Raw genomic sequence first — 16,610 nt, 5'->3', positions numbered from 1 at the left:
GTGCTAGTGGTGTGGAAATGTAGGGATTAGTAGCGTTGGGGGTAATGTAGGAAGTGGTAAAGGTGTGGTAAGGTAGGAAGTGTAGAGGTGTGGTAATGTATGAAGTGCTAGTGGTGTGGGAATGTAGGGATTAGTAGCGATGGGGTAATGTAGGAAGTGGTAGAGGTGTGGTAATGTAGGAAGTGGTAGTGGTGTGGTAATGTATGAAGTACTAGAGGTGTGGAAATGTAGGAATTAGTAGAGTTGGGGTAATGTAGGAAGTGGTAGAGGTGTGGTAAGGTAGGAAGTGGTAGTGGTGTGGTACTGTATGAAGTGCTAGTGGTGTGGGAATGTAGGGATTAGTAGCGATGGGGTAATGTAGGAAGTGGTAGAGGTGTGGTAAGGTGGGAAGTGGTAGAGGTGTGGGAATGTAGGAAGTGGTAGTGGTGTGGTAATGTATGAAGTACTAGAGGTGTGGAAATGTAGGAATTAGTAGAGTTGGGGTAATGTAGGAAGTGGTAGAGGTGTGGTAAGGTAGGAAGTGGTAGTGGTGTGGTACTGTATGAAGTGCTAGTGGTGTGGGAATGTAGGAATTAGTAGCGTTGGGGTAATGTAGGAAGTGGTAGAGGTGTGGTAAGGTAGGAAGTGGTAGTGGTGTGGTAATGTATGAAGTACTAGAGGTGTGGAAATGTAGGAATTAGTAGCGTTGGGGTAATGTAGGAAGTGGTAGAGGTGTGGTAATGAAGGAAGTGGTAGTGGTGTGGTAATGTATGAAGTACTAGTGGTGTGGGAATGTAGGGATTAGTAGCGTTGGGGTAATGTAGGAAGTGGTAGAGGTGTGGTAATGAAGGAAGTGGTAGTGGTGTGGTAATGTATGAAGTACTAGTGGTGTGGGAATGTAGGAATTAGTAGCGTTGGGGGTAATGTAGGAAGTGGTAGAGGTGTGGTAAGGTAAGAAGTGGTAGTGGTGTGGTAATGTATGAAGTACTAGTGGTGTGGGAATGTAGGGATTAGTAGCGTTGGGGTAATGTAGGAAGTGGTAGAGGTGTGGTAATGAAGGAAGTGGTAGTGGTGTGGTAATGTATGAAGTACTAGTGGTGTGGGAATGTAGGAATTAGTAGAGTTGGGGGTAATGTAGGAAGTGGTAGTGGTGTTGTAATGTATGAAGTACTAGTGGTGGAGTAATGTAGGAATTAGTAGCGTTGGGGTAATGTAGGAAGTGGTAGAGGTGTGGTAAGGTAGGAAGTGGTAGTGGTGTGGTAATGTATGAAGTGCTAGAGGTGTGGTAATGTAGGGATTAGTAGCGTTGGGATAATGGAGGAAGTGGTAGAGGTGTGATAATGTAGAATGTGGTAGAGGTGTGGTAATGTGAGAAATGGTAGTGGTGTGCTAATGTAGAAAGAGGTAGTGGTGGGGTAATCTAGTAAATGGTAGTCGGCGGGGGGGGGGGGGGGGGTAATGTAGGAATTGGTAGAGGTGTTATAATGCAAGAAAAATGTCCCTTTTTGAAAAATAAAGTTGAGTACTAGTAACTGGATTTGTGAAACTTCGAAACTTCGAATTTAACCCATCTTCCCATGATCTACCCATGATTTTGGCCGCCTTTTTGTAAGAGAAATATTCTTGAATACGACTTAAAACACCAACTAAATGAATAAAGCAACCACCTGGTTTCCACATACCATAATGCTGGCCGCCGTCGTATAAGTGAAATATTCTTGAGTACGGCGTAAAACACCAATCAAATAAATAAATAAATAAATAAATAAATAAATAAATAAAACAACCAAATAAAAATAATAATAAAGTTATGACCTCTGTGTAGTTTTTGTCATGTAGTTTAGTAGTACCGGTATTGAGGATCATCCACTCGTACATGTCCTCTGATATATGTACAAAAATGGCATAATCAAAATGGCAGGTGACTCTCCAGTTCTAAAATTATCTTCACTCGAATGTAAATTTATTGTACATTGTCACGCATCAGTTATGTAGGGAACTTCCTGAGTGAACATAAAATCACGCCTTATTCAAGTTCTAGCCAGCTGTAGCGTCAATGGGGTTTAAACCGGGTAAGTCCCACAATACAGAAGACAACAGCGGTGTAAGTAATCACAGTGCGATGGCTATCACAAGGCTATCGACGCGTACCCGCTAGCACGCAGACCTAAGGTTTCAATCTAAGCTACGGGTAGTTACGATGGGGGTCAGTTATATACGTGGAGTATACCGAAGTGGTCGGGATAAATCACTGACCTTTGGCAAGATACTGACGAACATTTCCACGTGTGACATAGATTCGCGTGCTATGTTGTGAGAAGACATTTAAGCGATTTTCAGCGAGTTTTACGTGGAGCAAACGACTGTCAATCACGTATTGTCACCAAGGCACCCACGAACAAAGAGAGCGAGTGAATCTAGAAATTGTCCTTTCTAAGGGTGGGGTTGAACCCGTGATTTATGTGTTCGTGGTAGGAGTCGCGCAGCTTACCACTATCGAGATTCAGGCGGTGATGTCCCAAGCAATGTGCTGTACACCCGACACACATCCGCGCAAACACACACAGAACCACATTTGCCCTGTTTATTTGCTTTTTGTTTTGAAGTATTTTCCAATTTCAAAAGATAGAAAGGAACCATATAACGAATTAACAGCACGAGAACTAAGACATGTATTTTGTTTTTATTACGTACATAACAAACATTAAAAAAAACGCTAGACAATCTTATGCGTTTTAATACCGTAGAATGTTAAAAAAAAATAGTACTACGCCGTATATATATATATATATATATATATATATATATATATATATATATATATATATATATATATATATATATATATATATATGTATATATATTATATATATATATATATAATTATTTTTATATATATATATATATATATATATATATATATATATATATATATATATATATATATATATATATATATATATATATATATATATATATATATATATAATTATTTATATTAATAATATTTATATATAATTTTCAGGCGTGTAAAATGCTACTGAGACATTGCATTCTATGGTGGTCATTTCGGGCCATATCGTGACCAGAGACTTCACATAAGGCTTTTTGTACTTCATACAATCATACAGACTGATACACTTCTGCTTTCAAGATGCTTATGCAAAAATGGAGCTTTTACTGCATTCGCCGAATTAATGTTGAAACAAATTATTTCAGGTAGAAATTATGATGATTTGACGTCACTGATATTGAGTCTAAATATACCACAGCAGTGTTCGATGTTTTAGAGGCAATTTGTTGAAAGGAAAAAATAAAAGGTACTATTTTGAAGGTGGTTGTGTGGTTTAAAAGTGTTTCTATTTCGCTTGTACAGTGGTGAATGCAGATGTGGGGAAATGCACCATACACTCTCTGAAAAGTCTTCTCAGAGAGATTGTCTTTTCATGACGACAGAAGAACCATTCCAAAGTAGGTGGAATCCGCATGCAGGTCTATGATGGACTGATCATACAGAATCTTCACCCCGAGTTTGTCTTTTCTCTTCAGGTATACCACCGCGTTTATAGCACATGTATTGTAAAAGTGACCATGACGTCTTCCCGGCACGTGGGCGCCAACGTCATTAATGCATTTAAACGTGGAATTTCCGTTCACGTCGATAGAAACTGCCGTTCGAAACCAATCATCTAGAAAAAGTATCTATATGGAAAACAAAAACAACAAGTTTTCAAAACAACAGATGGTAGATGCCAGTTAGAAAGTGTTTTAAAATAAACAATCCATTGAAATAAAATAAAGAAGTAAAAGGTAAATAAATAAATATAATAAACTGAGGCTACATATTTTCTGTCTCATGAGGTCAGTGTCCCAAGAAATGTAAAAGTTTGTACCTCGGCCCCATTACAGTGTGTACGCTCAGAGCGCCACAATAGCTAGCTATGGTTTGGCACACAAGTGATTGCTGTCAACTCACGTTCAGCGTTTTGGGTGGCGGAAATTGGAATGCCCGGGTAAAAACTACTGGCCTTTGGCAAGTTACTGACGAACATTTCCGCTTGGGACGTGCATATATGATCACCATATTCGTGAAAGACAAGTTGTGTTCAGCCAACGCTAGTCACAAAAAGTCACGCAAGCCTTGTCGACGGCGAATTGTCACAAATGCCTAACGAATAGTGAAAGTTGAGAAATACTCAAATTCACATGTTTGAACTTGCACCTTACCTATCGTATAGATCGAAAGACAAGCATCTTTAATCACTCGACGTCTTTGGGCTTACACATGTAGATACCTAACTGATGTACCAGGGGCTTGTTTCACAAAAGGCTGATTTAGCTGATTTCCGGAAACAGGTTCGAAAAAGAAATGACTAAGCCGATTCCCTAAAACCAACAAATTCTTAGCCGGCTTACCATAGGAGGATATGCGGCCGCTTTGCCCTAATTTGGTTGGTTGAATCAATAATGACAAATATTAAATAAGCTTCAAAATACATGTATGAATAAATTACGTCACTAACGTGTAAATAATAGATACAAATCATGATTTTGTCACAAGTGCCGTTTTTGACACGGTTTACAGAAGATCGACGAGAAATAAAAACAACGGATGCATTTTGGTTGTTTGTGTGCTTTAAAAAGACTTCCATACCCTGAAAAAGTCTGATTTATTCCTACTTTTCTCCAATGAATAAATAAACCTTTCACAAATGAGGTACAACCCCTCATTGAAGTTGAATTTTTTTCCTCTTACGCACCTCCTGACGTGACTAAGGGTTTTCGATTAACTTTCAAAATCTAAGGCTGCTCGTGTGTGAGTCACCAGTATTCCGGAACATATGACACCGGAATGTGAAAATCCCGTTTTTGAAGTTTTTTCATTAGGTTTAACATTGCAGACTTTTTGTGAAACGTGTCCCTAGAAGGCAACTCACCTGAGCGTACAGCTGGTACAAGCCGGTCTGAAAAACCCACGTCTCTCCCGATGGAAGTATACTCGTTTCATTCTCTTCAAAAGCGAAACGGTCTGGTATCTTGGTTTTGGGACGCGTCCAAAATCGTAAGACATAATTAGACGCTAAAAACAAAAAGCGTTACAGATAATCAGATACCAATCAACTAGTCATCCAAAGATGGAATGAGTGAGTGGGTGAGTGCTTGGGTTTAACGTACTTAACAATTTTTCAGTCATATGACGACGAAGGAATCCTAAGGGTGTATGTGATGTGCCTCTTTGTCCCAGGACGTATTTCCACCGCTGTTTTATCTAGTGCTGCTTCCCCGAGATGACTTACCGCAGGCAAGTAAGCGGCCCCGCCCGAGCAATTACACTGATACGGGTCAACTAGTTGTTGTACTATCCCCTTCATACTGAACGTCAAGCGAGGAAGTTACAACTTCCTCTTTTAAAGTCTTAGGTGTGACTCGACCCGGGGTTGATCCTTGATCTATCCCCCCTGCAGCGGACGCTCTACCAACTGTGCTATCCTGGCCGGTTCCAAAGATGGAGAAAGGACATGTGCATAAAATAGAGTACATACATATAACATTCACTCTGTCAGTTTTGCCTGGTTTTTAAACGTTGAACATTTTACAACTTTTAATTCACCTGTAGAAGAGTATTTTGTGTACCTGTAGAAGAGTATCTTTTGTACCCTTAGAATTTTATAGTTCAGTCACATTACCATCAACAATTTTTTTTAAAATCATGGCCAGGCCTAATCTGTGGAAAAGTGACCATCTTATATCATGCAACTAAAAAGTCTGAAAAAACAACACTAAATTTCATTGCAAAAAAACACATTCGTATTCTACGAACTAAGTATTGTGCTTCACAATAACGATGCCCTAGGCGGGTTTACATGCCCAAACAGAAGAAAACCTTACGGAGATGCCAAAACACACCGCGGTAGTACACTCTAAAAATGGAACTATTCGGTAAATCGGTGGCAATTTTCACCACCTCAGGAATGTCTTCATAAGATTCATTTGCTTCCAGATCCCCAAAGCACTGTGTATAAACACATATACATTCGTATATACATGAAGCCTACATATACACATTCACACGTACATAGGCGTATGCCCACCCCTACACGCGCACGTATATTTATTTATTTGTTTGTTTGATTGGTGTTTTACGCCGAACTCCAGAATATCTTTAACTTATACGACGGCGGCAAGCATTATGGTGGGTGGAAACCAGGCAGAGCTCGGGGGATACCCACGACCATCCGCAGATTACTGCGAGACCTTCCCATGGACGACTGGAGAAGCCAGCATGAGCTGAACTTGAACTCACGGAAATCGCCTTAGCGGGAGGCTCGTGAGTCACTGAGCCGCGGTGGCGTGCTAACCTTCTCGGGCACGGAGGGGCCCAACGCACATATACATGCCAAATTCAAAAGTATTCAAACAAATTGATGAATAATTTAATTTACTTGTCGTTATCAGTGTCTTGTTTCCACACACCGTGGCATCCCACATTTGTTGACAGCTACCTAAAAGTAAAATCGAACTAGCGGATCACATTTATTTATACGATGTTATTAATAAAAACAGACGTGCACTATTGATTTAACATCTGAACATGTGTAAGGATTATAAAGGAAATTAATTATTAGCAGATTGGTGGTGGACCAGCAAACTTGTAATAAAATCTCGGTTTCCAACGTTAGCTTTGTCGTCTTCGTGTCAGATAGCGGTTCTTATATATATGTAGGCCTGTATTTATTTATTTCACTGGAGTTTTATACGACGTAGTTCAGAGTATTTCACTTACACGACCGCGGCCAGGATTATGGTGGGAAGAAATCGGGCAGTGCTCGAGGAAATCCACGGCCATTTGCAGGTTATCGGCAAACCTTACTTCGTACGACCAGAGGGGAAGCCCGATAGCATTAGCCGGGCTAATATTTATCGAACATCTTAATGCGTAAGTCAAAAACTTAAACGCAGCTACAATTTAAATGTTTTGCTCTAGGAAGTTTGTACACTGATTCTTTACAGCATTAAAATGTATCACAATTTGAGCTCTTTCCGGCTCTTAATTAATCTTTTCATGCTCTTGCACTTTATGACTTAATAAGTGGATTGATACATTTCTGTTTCCACCAATGTTCCGAAATAGCTAACGTCAAAATTTGTTGTTGTTTGTTTTCTTAACAAATACATCACATTAAAGTCAGTTGATAAATGCGAACCCGAGATTTTAATTTCATTTCGATTTCATTGGTGACAGGCTAGATATAAATTTGCATTCTTTTTTATCTATAGTGGGTTGCCCCCGAGATCTGCCTGGTTACCTCCCACCATCACGCTGGCCGCCGTCGTATAAGTGAAATAATCTTGAGTACGCCGTAAAACATCAATCAAATAAATAAATAAGTAGGTAAATAAATAAATAGATCTTCTTGTCTGTGTACAGCCTTATCCAAACTGACACCTTAAAACAGTTTTATTGATAAATGCGAATTATAGTTTGGACAACAGCATACACTGTGAGGAGTATGGGGACGGAGACTTGGAGTAACCTATGCACGTGTTCATGTTGGAAAAAATTTCTGACGTAATTTACGCAAGGTGATGCCGCTCTCAAGTGGTATTGCTGTGGTAATTAGCCAGTACGTCGACGTCGTTATTGATCGGAATAAGGAAAACCGGGAAAAAATAAATGAAGAAACAAGAGTGATCTTTACCGTGAGGAATTCGTACAGTGTTTGGTACCCAGTGAAATCCTCGCACCTGAGGGCAAACAATAAAAGAAAATGGGTTTTGTCTGCCCCAAACAGTTAAAGGACACGATGACATAGGACAAACTGCACGCATGCATCCCACATAAAATTTAAAAGGCGTATTATTTTACTGTTGTGATGTTGAATAACGGAGATATCGCAGTTAAAAGAAAGCCCAAAAGCACACACTGAGAACATTTACTTTTGACTCTTTAACCAATCAGGGACTAGTTTTTGCTGTGCACCAAGAACGCAGATTTTTCCGCTGATGAATTGTGACAGAATATTGTGTTTCCGGTTTCTCTGGCATGCCGTATCCCACGGCATCGTATAAATTCGAGGTTATAAGTTCATTAATATAGTTACCATGCACTCTTAAATGAAAATGGTCGTATTTTCTATTAGGTCTGTTCAAATCACTCTTCCGAAATAACTAAGGTTATATTTTGTTGTTTGTTTATTTTCTTAACAAATATGCCAAGATGGAACGAGTCTCTCAGTCTATGATAGTGAAAAGACATGCAGCAAAATCGCCATGCAAAAGAAGAAACAATGGTTCGCACTTGTTTCGTCCAAACTAATTTAAGCGGAATGGTTCCCAGCTATGGGCTCTGTACAGACTGAGTTTTTTAACTCCACGCTAATTTAAGAAAATATGGGTCATCTCACCCTGGTGTTCGTCGCATTCACATTTCGTCTTCCTCTTGACTTTTTCTTCCTTCTTCTGCGGTGCTTGCGCTTTCCTGTGGAGAAATAAAATAATCGGAAGGGTGCACTTAACACACAATAGGTAGATGTATGAAATACTTACACTGAACAATAAAATAAAGTCCCAACAATGCTATGCTTGGCAGCCGATAATATGACTAAATTGCAGATACCGTATATACCATAATAAAGTTCTAAAATCAGAAGCTGTACGCACTGAGAAATGAGAATGACTGTTTTAACCTTGACTGACCGGTTCTGAGACTAATGAAAATCTAAGCGTCGAAACAGAAATTCGTATATACGAACGTGTCGCCAACCATAATGGACGGGTCAATAATCGCAAGACCAATTTCCAAAACGACGTTCAACAAAGCCCACGAAAAGAAATTGAGAAAGGGCATCGGTGAACAGTTAGCTGTAATTGCTGACTTATATCGAACAATCTCCAAGAAAGTGGCAAAATTACAAAGTTAAGACCCAGTCTGGTGATGGAAGAATGATTATGGCTTAACGCCACAGTGGCCATTTTTCGGCCTTATCGTGGCGAAGTTCTGGTAATGGCACCACAGTCAGTATTAATAAATAAGTTCATAGAGGGCGCTATAGTGTACTACATATATATATTTTCATTTTCCGAATATCTCTGAAACTCTTAAACTTCGAAAATAGATTGGCACTAACTTCCGAACCTTTGCACTACTTCTCATTTCTGCTTTTTATGTGGCAATAGTCACTTCCGGCAACATATTCCCATTGCTCTCGAAAGCTTAAGTACACAGCAAAAGTTGAGCTGAATAAAATAAAAATGAAAATAAAAGTAAAAAATTTCACCGTATATGGAGTTTGTATTCCAATAACTCAAAGATTTATCAGTAATTCTGCATTATTGGCCCCCTTACCGGACGGGGATGGGGTAGGGGTATGTCGTATTTTCAAAAAGGTTCGTCACACTGAATCGAAAACAACCAGCTACAAATCAAGTTGTCATTCTGTATTTTATCCATTTCTGACTCTTGTATGACTGTTTTTGACTCGTTTTGGGCTATATATATATATATATATATATATATATATATATATAGACCTACGCCTTCCACAATAGGGAGTAACTTGAATTACTTTTCACAAATAGAAGGAACTATAAGGAACTATTTTGAAAAAAGAAAATGTTTTTCATTTCGAATAGAACGGTTGAGTTTATCTAGCACGTGAAGTCACGTGATTCAAAAATGGCAATTTGCAAAGTTCAAATGCTGTCCGAGTGGTTGAGTCGGTTAAATTTGTGTTAATTATGGCCTTATAATCTTTGTTATATCCGCATAATGACGTGATGGGAATTCAGAATAACTTCTGATCAAACAGAATTACGGGAGACCTGTCTTCGACGTGTACAGCTTTGATTATTTTGATTTATCTGATTGACGTTTTTTGAGGGCAACGCAGACAACAAGACTGATTCAGAGTGATTATGTGAAAGACAAGCGGAAAACATGTCTCAGTACTGCACTGACCATTTTTGCGTTTTTGCTTGGGAACATCGCGTCTTTCTCGCGCAAGCACAGACGAGACGTCATCCTGGATGGACTTGGTCATTTCGAGTATGACATCATTCGTCATTCCCAAGTGCGTAGTTTGTTTCCATGGGTGTTTCTTGTCTTTTGTTACCTGTAAAAGAGGACATGATTACACTAAAAAAATTAATCTGTTAATTTTAACAAAGTCTGTTGTCTGAGAGATTGTAGAATGTACTCTGTTCTTATAACATACTATTCTGTTGCATTCAACATAATATCCTATTAGTCTAGTAAAATCTTTGTGTGTGTTATATTTAACAGAACAATCTGCCATAATAGCAGAATATATTCTAGCATCACTCAGACAACTCGGGGTCTCTGATCTACTGATGTAAATTTTAGAGTCAAATGGAAAAACCTGCCTGTGTTTGCAACCCTAAACATGATGGTCCCAAATATATAGGGTCAGTATTTCAACCCTAAAAATCTGTCTTTTTTAGAACAATGACTCTTGTTGTTAGCGTTAAACAATTCGACCCTTATTTTCCGATCCTATATTTCAGGGCCTGTTTGCCTGCGACCCTGAAAAATTGAGTCGAGCTGACCCTAAAAATTTGACAGTGTTGAGTTTAGTCTGGCTTTCAACATTAAGTTTTGTTTGTATCGTCAAAGTGATGTAAATATAAAGGACCACATCACAGCCACGACAGTGTGATAGTTGGCAAATGAACAGACCTAACCGATAAAATCCGGCCTCTTGTCAATTGACCTCAGTTAAGGTTTTATTCTAACTGTTCACGTAAGTGCTTAAACAGTAGCAAATCCCGCGCCCCATAACACCATGACTGAAGCAGAAACAGACTCAAATGTCCATTGATTTAAGTTGCAATAAATTAGACCTCACTGGTGTAGAATTACTCAAAATGCTGGGTGTCTATTATAAAACAATGCAAAAGGGCCAGACCTCAAGGATCTCTGATTTAAATCCGAAGAATACACACGTACATATTTGCAAAGAGAATAAATCCAGAACACATACGTACATATTTGCAAAGAGATTAAATCCAGAATACACACGTACATATTTGCAAAGAGAATAAATCCAGAATACACACGTACATATTTGCAAAGAAAAAAAATCCAGAATACACACGTACATATTTGCAAAGAAAATAAATCCAGAATACACACGTACATATTTGCAAAGAGATTAAATCCAGAATACACACGTACATATTTGCAAAGAGAATAAATCCAGAATACACACCTACATATTTGCAAAGAGAATAAATCCAGAACACATACGTACATATTTGCAAAGAGAATAAATCCAGAATACACACGTACATATTTGCAAAGAGAATAAATCCAGAATACACACCTACATATTTGCAAAGAGAATAAATCCAGAATACACACCTACATATTTGCAAAGAGAATAAATCCAGAACACATACGTACATATTTGCAGAGAGAATAAATCCAGAGTAGCGACGACAATCTGATAGTTGGCCAGTGGTTACACGTAACTAGTGAAATCCAGGTTTTTGTTATTTGAGGGTTTTATTCTACTTATTCATGTAAGTGCTTAAAGACAGACAACTTATGTAGCGCCATGGCTTAAATAGGATGATGTTAAATGCACCGAAGTCAATGGCAATTTATTAGCCGCCACCGGTTTAGAAATTCTCAGAATGACGTTGCGTTATCATACGCCTTAAACAATTTCGTGGAAACAGTCCAAAGGGACAAAGAAAAATACGATCTTAACTGACACCTGCAATACAAAACACCACTAACATATGGACCCTCCCCACAGAGAAACAATCTCACTGATAACATATCTGTAACACTTCCTCATTAAAAACAAGCAGGCCGTACGTGGGAAGGTCTGATAGCAGCCTGCGGATGGTCGTGGGTTTCTCCCAGTTCTGCCTGATTTCCTCCCACCATAATGCTGGCCGACGGCGTAAAATGCCAATCAAACAAATAAATATATAAAACCGAGCAGCGAAACACAATCACTGCCACTTCTATAGCCCACTATACCCAAGTCGGTATTTAATCCATGCCAAAATGTTTGGCCTCTTGGACCATTGACAATGTGAGTGACCAATCCTTTCTTATACACCTTTTTGTGTAGGTCTGAATCAAGAGAACTTCAGTCATGCAACGTGATGCTGTGCACAAAAATCGAATCTGACATCAAGTATCTATTTCAGAACCATGTGCAGGAAAAGTGTGACGTCTATGGCGAACTACAATGTCAATTTTTGTCATCCCATCTTGCAATCCAAACGATTGACTGCATTTTACTGCAGTGAAAAACCTATGAAAAAAAAAGGAAAAATAAGATATTTTTAGATACAGTTTTAAAGGTCTTTCGGCTGATGCGTACTTCATTTATGTTTTCTTTCCATTTACATGCACCCAATACCTCGCTATCAGTGTCCCATTCACATGTCACGTGATGGGCGTGTTTTTCTTACCTGCAAAGTCTCCCTCTGTGTAGCGCGATGCACGTTCTCTAGTGGAAGACGATTCCTTGCATCCGTCAACCGTGCAGTGCTAATTTGGACAGCAACAATAAGAAAGAAACACGTTGCTAAGCCAACGGAGACAAGGGTGAAGAACAATCTGTGGAACATTATCTCACTTCGGCACAGACGTGCTCTCTGCCCGGGCCAAGGTGTTAACCACACTAGTTTGCTGTACTAATTTGCAAAGCCACTACGTTTCCTGTAATCAGTGTGACGGATACTTTAAGCTTAATATTCAGTAAGCATGACTCTCCATATATCCGAATTCTGCCTGATATAAATAAACACACTAAAATTTTGTGCGTCAGTGCACTGGTCTTTCCATTATCTGGTGCACGGCTTACTTTCAGTATAGTAGACGGCCTGCAGAATCAAGCTGAAAAGTTGTGACCAGGGTGGCAGTCGGACTGTATAAGGAAATAGCCTACATTTATAACATGCATAGGGACATTTCTCGTAACGTAACTCGTAAATTTGTAAATAGGTCAAACCAGGCGTTAGATATACTACTGTACTTTGTTGATTTAGACATAGGTTTTATGTCCATTTGGTACTGTGGGCTATGACCGTGTGGTTTAATGGATGGTCTTTTTACAGCTGGAACACACGAGGAGTTGGTTCAATCCCGACCTTCATCAGGAGATTGTGGTGTCCTCTGCTCTTAAAGTTCGTAAGGTCTTGGTGACAGTAATCGACGACCAAAACTAGGGTACGTCACAAATGTAAAGTTGGAACCTCCGTGGCTCAGTTGGTTAGCGCGCTAGCGCAGCGTAATGACCCAGGAGTCTCTCACCAATGCGGTCGCTGTTCAAGCCCAGCTCATGCTGCCTTCCTCTCCAACTGTACGTGGGAAGGTCTGTCAGCAGCCTGCGGTTGGTCGTGGGTTTCCCCCGGGCTCTGCCCGGATTCCACCCTCCATAATGCTGGTCGCCGTCGTATAAGTGAAATATTGTTGAGTACGGCGTAAAATACCAATCAGATCAAATCAAATAAATCAAATGGAAAGTTCTTCAGTAAGTTGCCACGGTTCAGTGGTTTAATCCCGCTTTCTCCATTCAAGTATGCATGTGTGTGCTTTGGGTTTGACTTAGTACTTAGCAATTTTGGCATAGGTTAGTGTACGTATACCGTTTCTTCTTCTGTCCTTGTCGTCAAACTGTTGCCTGACCAACTAGTCCTGTGTCTTTCTTATACATGTATAACCTCACAGGCAGCAACACTAACCATTCTGAAAGTCCTTGGTTTGACCCCATGCCCACCGACTTCGCGGCGAACGCTCTAATCACTAGGCCACCGAAACGGTCTTATTCATAATAAAAATTTCTAATGAGTATCACTGTTGGAAAAGAAAAAATACAAAAGTCCGCTTTTAGATACGTTCCTAAAATTGTATTCACCCAGTTTAAATACGTGGTTGAAAACACAACTGTATCACATGACCTGGAGGCATTTTACGCGTGAATCGAGTCTTTATTGGATTAACATTAAAAAAAATTGTGAGGCGAATGGAAGGTGGGATGTTACGACGGGGATTTAAGCAGCTAGAGGTAGACGGAGTGGTTATTGGGGCCGCTACCCGTGTCACACCACCCGTGACAAACTTGAACCACTTCACTGTGATTGAGCGGCCATGAATAAGCCCTATCTGAATGTTTCTGAACCAACAGTCAGTGTACTCGAACTAAACTCGATCGCCATTGGTTGTTGAGCGCTCAGGTTTTGTAATCACTGGGTACCAAACACCATTCCCGTTTTGTGTCCCGTCGGTTAGTCGAGCCTCAGTATGGTATGTAACTGGGGGCCGAACTGCAGCGTTCCGAATAACGCCAAAAGGAGAAAAAAAAAACATAAAAATATTGCCAAAATCAGATCAAAGAGACGGATTTTTTAGCGGCAAATAGGGTCTTTAACATAATTTCGATATTTTCTTTCAGCAGAAAAATGGTATTTGAAAATATTTTTGTATGGTGGGTATGTGGGATCACAATTTGGCATATATCGTCGTTGCCTTATAATATTCTAAATAAGTATGTAATGCATATCAAACACATTTACTTGAATGAAAATTTGTTGTTTACATCCAAACACATGCCTTAATTTGAATTAATGATAAAAATTATGATTATATTAAAAATATAAATATGATCAAAATCCAGGTTGAACATATTTGTTATGGCTGAAAAGATCAAATTCTAGTGTAAATATATTTATTAAACATATGTTACATTCCGAATTATATTATTATTTTAACAAAGACAATATATACTATGAGTGGTTCCAAACGCCCACCACAAACAAATTCTTTTGAAATGTCTTTTTCTTTTCCAAAAAAAAAAATATTGACGACCATGTTTTTTGTGTTTTTTTCATCTTTCAAAGGAAAGAAAACGTGTGACGTCACTGGCCAGTGACGTCACACGCATAGTTTTTCTTGAAATGGTTTGTTTCAAGGCTGAAATCTGGAATAACGAATCTGTCCTTAAAAACCTGATATGATGTCACTGGTCCCAGTAAGGTCAGAAAATGCTACCGTTGACTCTAACATTCGAAATACGTTCTACTAGGCTTTAGAAATTCGATAAAAATAAATCGATTTATTTATGAGTACTGTGGTTAATGGTCTTTTGTCTGACGTGTACTTCAGGTTAGTTATTTCTTTGCCTTTATGGCTAAGGAGTCCCCCCAGACTCCCAGAACATAAAGATACTACTAGTAACATTGTTCATGTGAATATAAATTGTAACTATATCTGCGTTCTAAAAAAATGTGCATGAAACTCAAACTATCAACTTGCAGGAACTTAAAATTTCTCCTTTGCTTTTTGAAGGCCTCCAAATCTGTGAGCAGTGTCAACTTTTCACATAAACGCCAGTGTTATAGAAACAAACATGACAATTAACAAAAGATCGCTCTGTCGGTCAGTCCATATTGGCCAAGCAGATCGTCGGAAGAACTTAATTTGAAGACATGGAGTAATGATGAAGTAAGATTAATTGACCTAATTAATCACAACTTAGATGCATATTTTATTATCGACAATTTATATTCTAGCATGGTGCACGATGTGAATACTGATTTTACAGTCACCTGGCCTAAGCCAATACCTCATCCTAATTTCGTACTTTGTGTACTTTCTTTAAAATATTGTGTTAGCAAATGTCGTTTTGGGAATTGGCCTTGCCATTTTTGACCAGGGACGCCCATCTTGATTGACAGCTGGCACACGAATATCTGTTTCTACGCACCGAAACTATATTTCGTAAATCAGTTACTTAATACATTGAAACCATCGCATTTTACACAGGATTCAAGAAATACTACAAAGCGCGATATATCTACCCCTTGGGCAGAGAACTTTGACATGTTACTGTCCAGATAATGCACAGTTGTGAAATTATCCTCATTTGTCTCGCCATTTGGCTCTCAACTCATTCATCTTGTTTTCAACACCAGATCACTCAGCACTGTCGAAAAGACAATTTCTTATTATTTATTTATTCATTTGGTTGGGGTTTTACGTCATACTCAGGAATAATTCACTTATACGACAGAGCCCGGGGAAATTTCTTAGTAGCTATGAGTCATATTTAGAGATAGCTAAAATACAGGTGCCAGGTTAAAACAAACACAGTATAGTGTCACAATGACTGATTGCAATATCCTGTAAATTTCCAGGTTTCCACGACTTGTTCCGGTTTTTCACAAGAAAATTGTATTTCTGCGAGGACCAAAACTCAGCACAATTCAACTATTGGAGAGTTCTACATCAAGCATAGACTAGATTATCTCCCTTTACTCACTGCAGGGCGGTCTCGGTGGTTAGCGTTCCAGCAAGGATCTAGGAGCCTCTCACAAATGCAATCCCTGTGGGTTCAAGTCTCATGTTGGTTCAGCTCATGCTGGTTTCCTCTCCAGCCATACGTGGGAACATCTTCCAGCAACCGGTGGATATTCGTGGATTTCCCACACCATCCCACCGCTGTTGTATAAGTGAAATATTGTAAAGCCAATCAAATAGATAAATAAATATATTAGTCACTGCTCTACAGGCTACGAGCGCATTGTCCTTCCCAATTAGGTAGTAACACAGAACAAAAATAACCAAAAAACAGACAAAAATATGATATTTG

General features: G+C 39.1%; 1 protein-coding gene across 1 annotated transcript; it reads right to left on the bottom strand.

The window, feature by feature from the left end:
• Positions 1–3,009: 3,009 nt before the first annotated feature.
• On the bottom strand, positions 3,010–12,685 carry LOC135479657 (uncharacterized). The gene is made up of 7 exons (XM_064759553.1): positions 12,430–12,685; positions 9,938–10,091; positions 8,385–8,458; positions 7,680–7,725; positions 6,423–6,482; positions 4,917–5,059; positions 3,010–3,681 (listed from the first exon to the last, which is right to left on the bottom strand). Exons 1-7 carry the CDS (start codon positions 12,586–12,588, stop codon positions 3,424–3,426), a joined length of 894 nt encoding a protein of 297 aa, XP_064615623.1. The 5' UTR covers positions 12,589–12,685; the 3' UTR covers positions 3,010–3,423.
• Between the last annotated feature and the right edge of the window lie 3,925 nt (positions 12,686–16,610).

The sequence above is a fragment of the Liolophura sinensis genome, chromosome 12 (genome assembly GCF_032854445.1).
Source record: "Liolophura sinensis isolate JHLJ2023 chromosome 12, CUHK_Ljap_v2, whole genome shotgun sequence".
NCBI lineage: Eukaryota > Metazoa > Mollusca > Polyplacophora > Chitonida > Chitonidae > Liolophura > Liolophura sinensis.
Note: the sequence above shows the minus strand (reverse complement) of the source record. Positions and strands in the feature narration are given on the sequence as shown.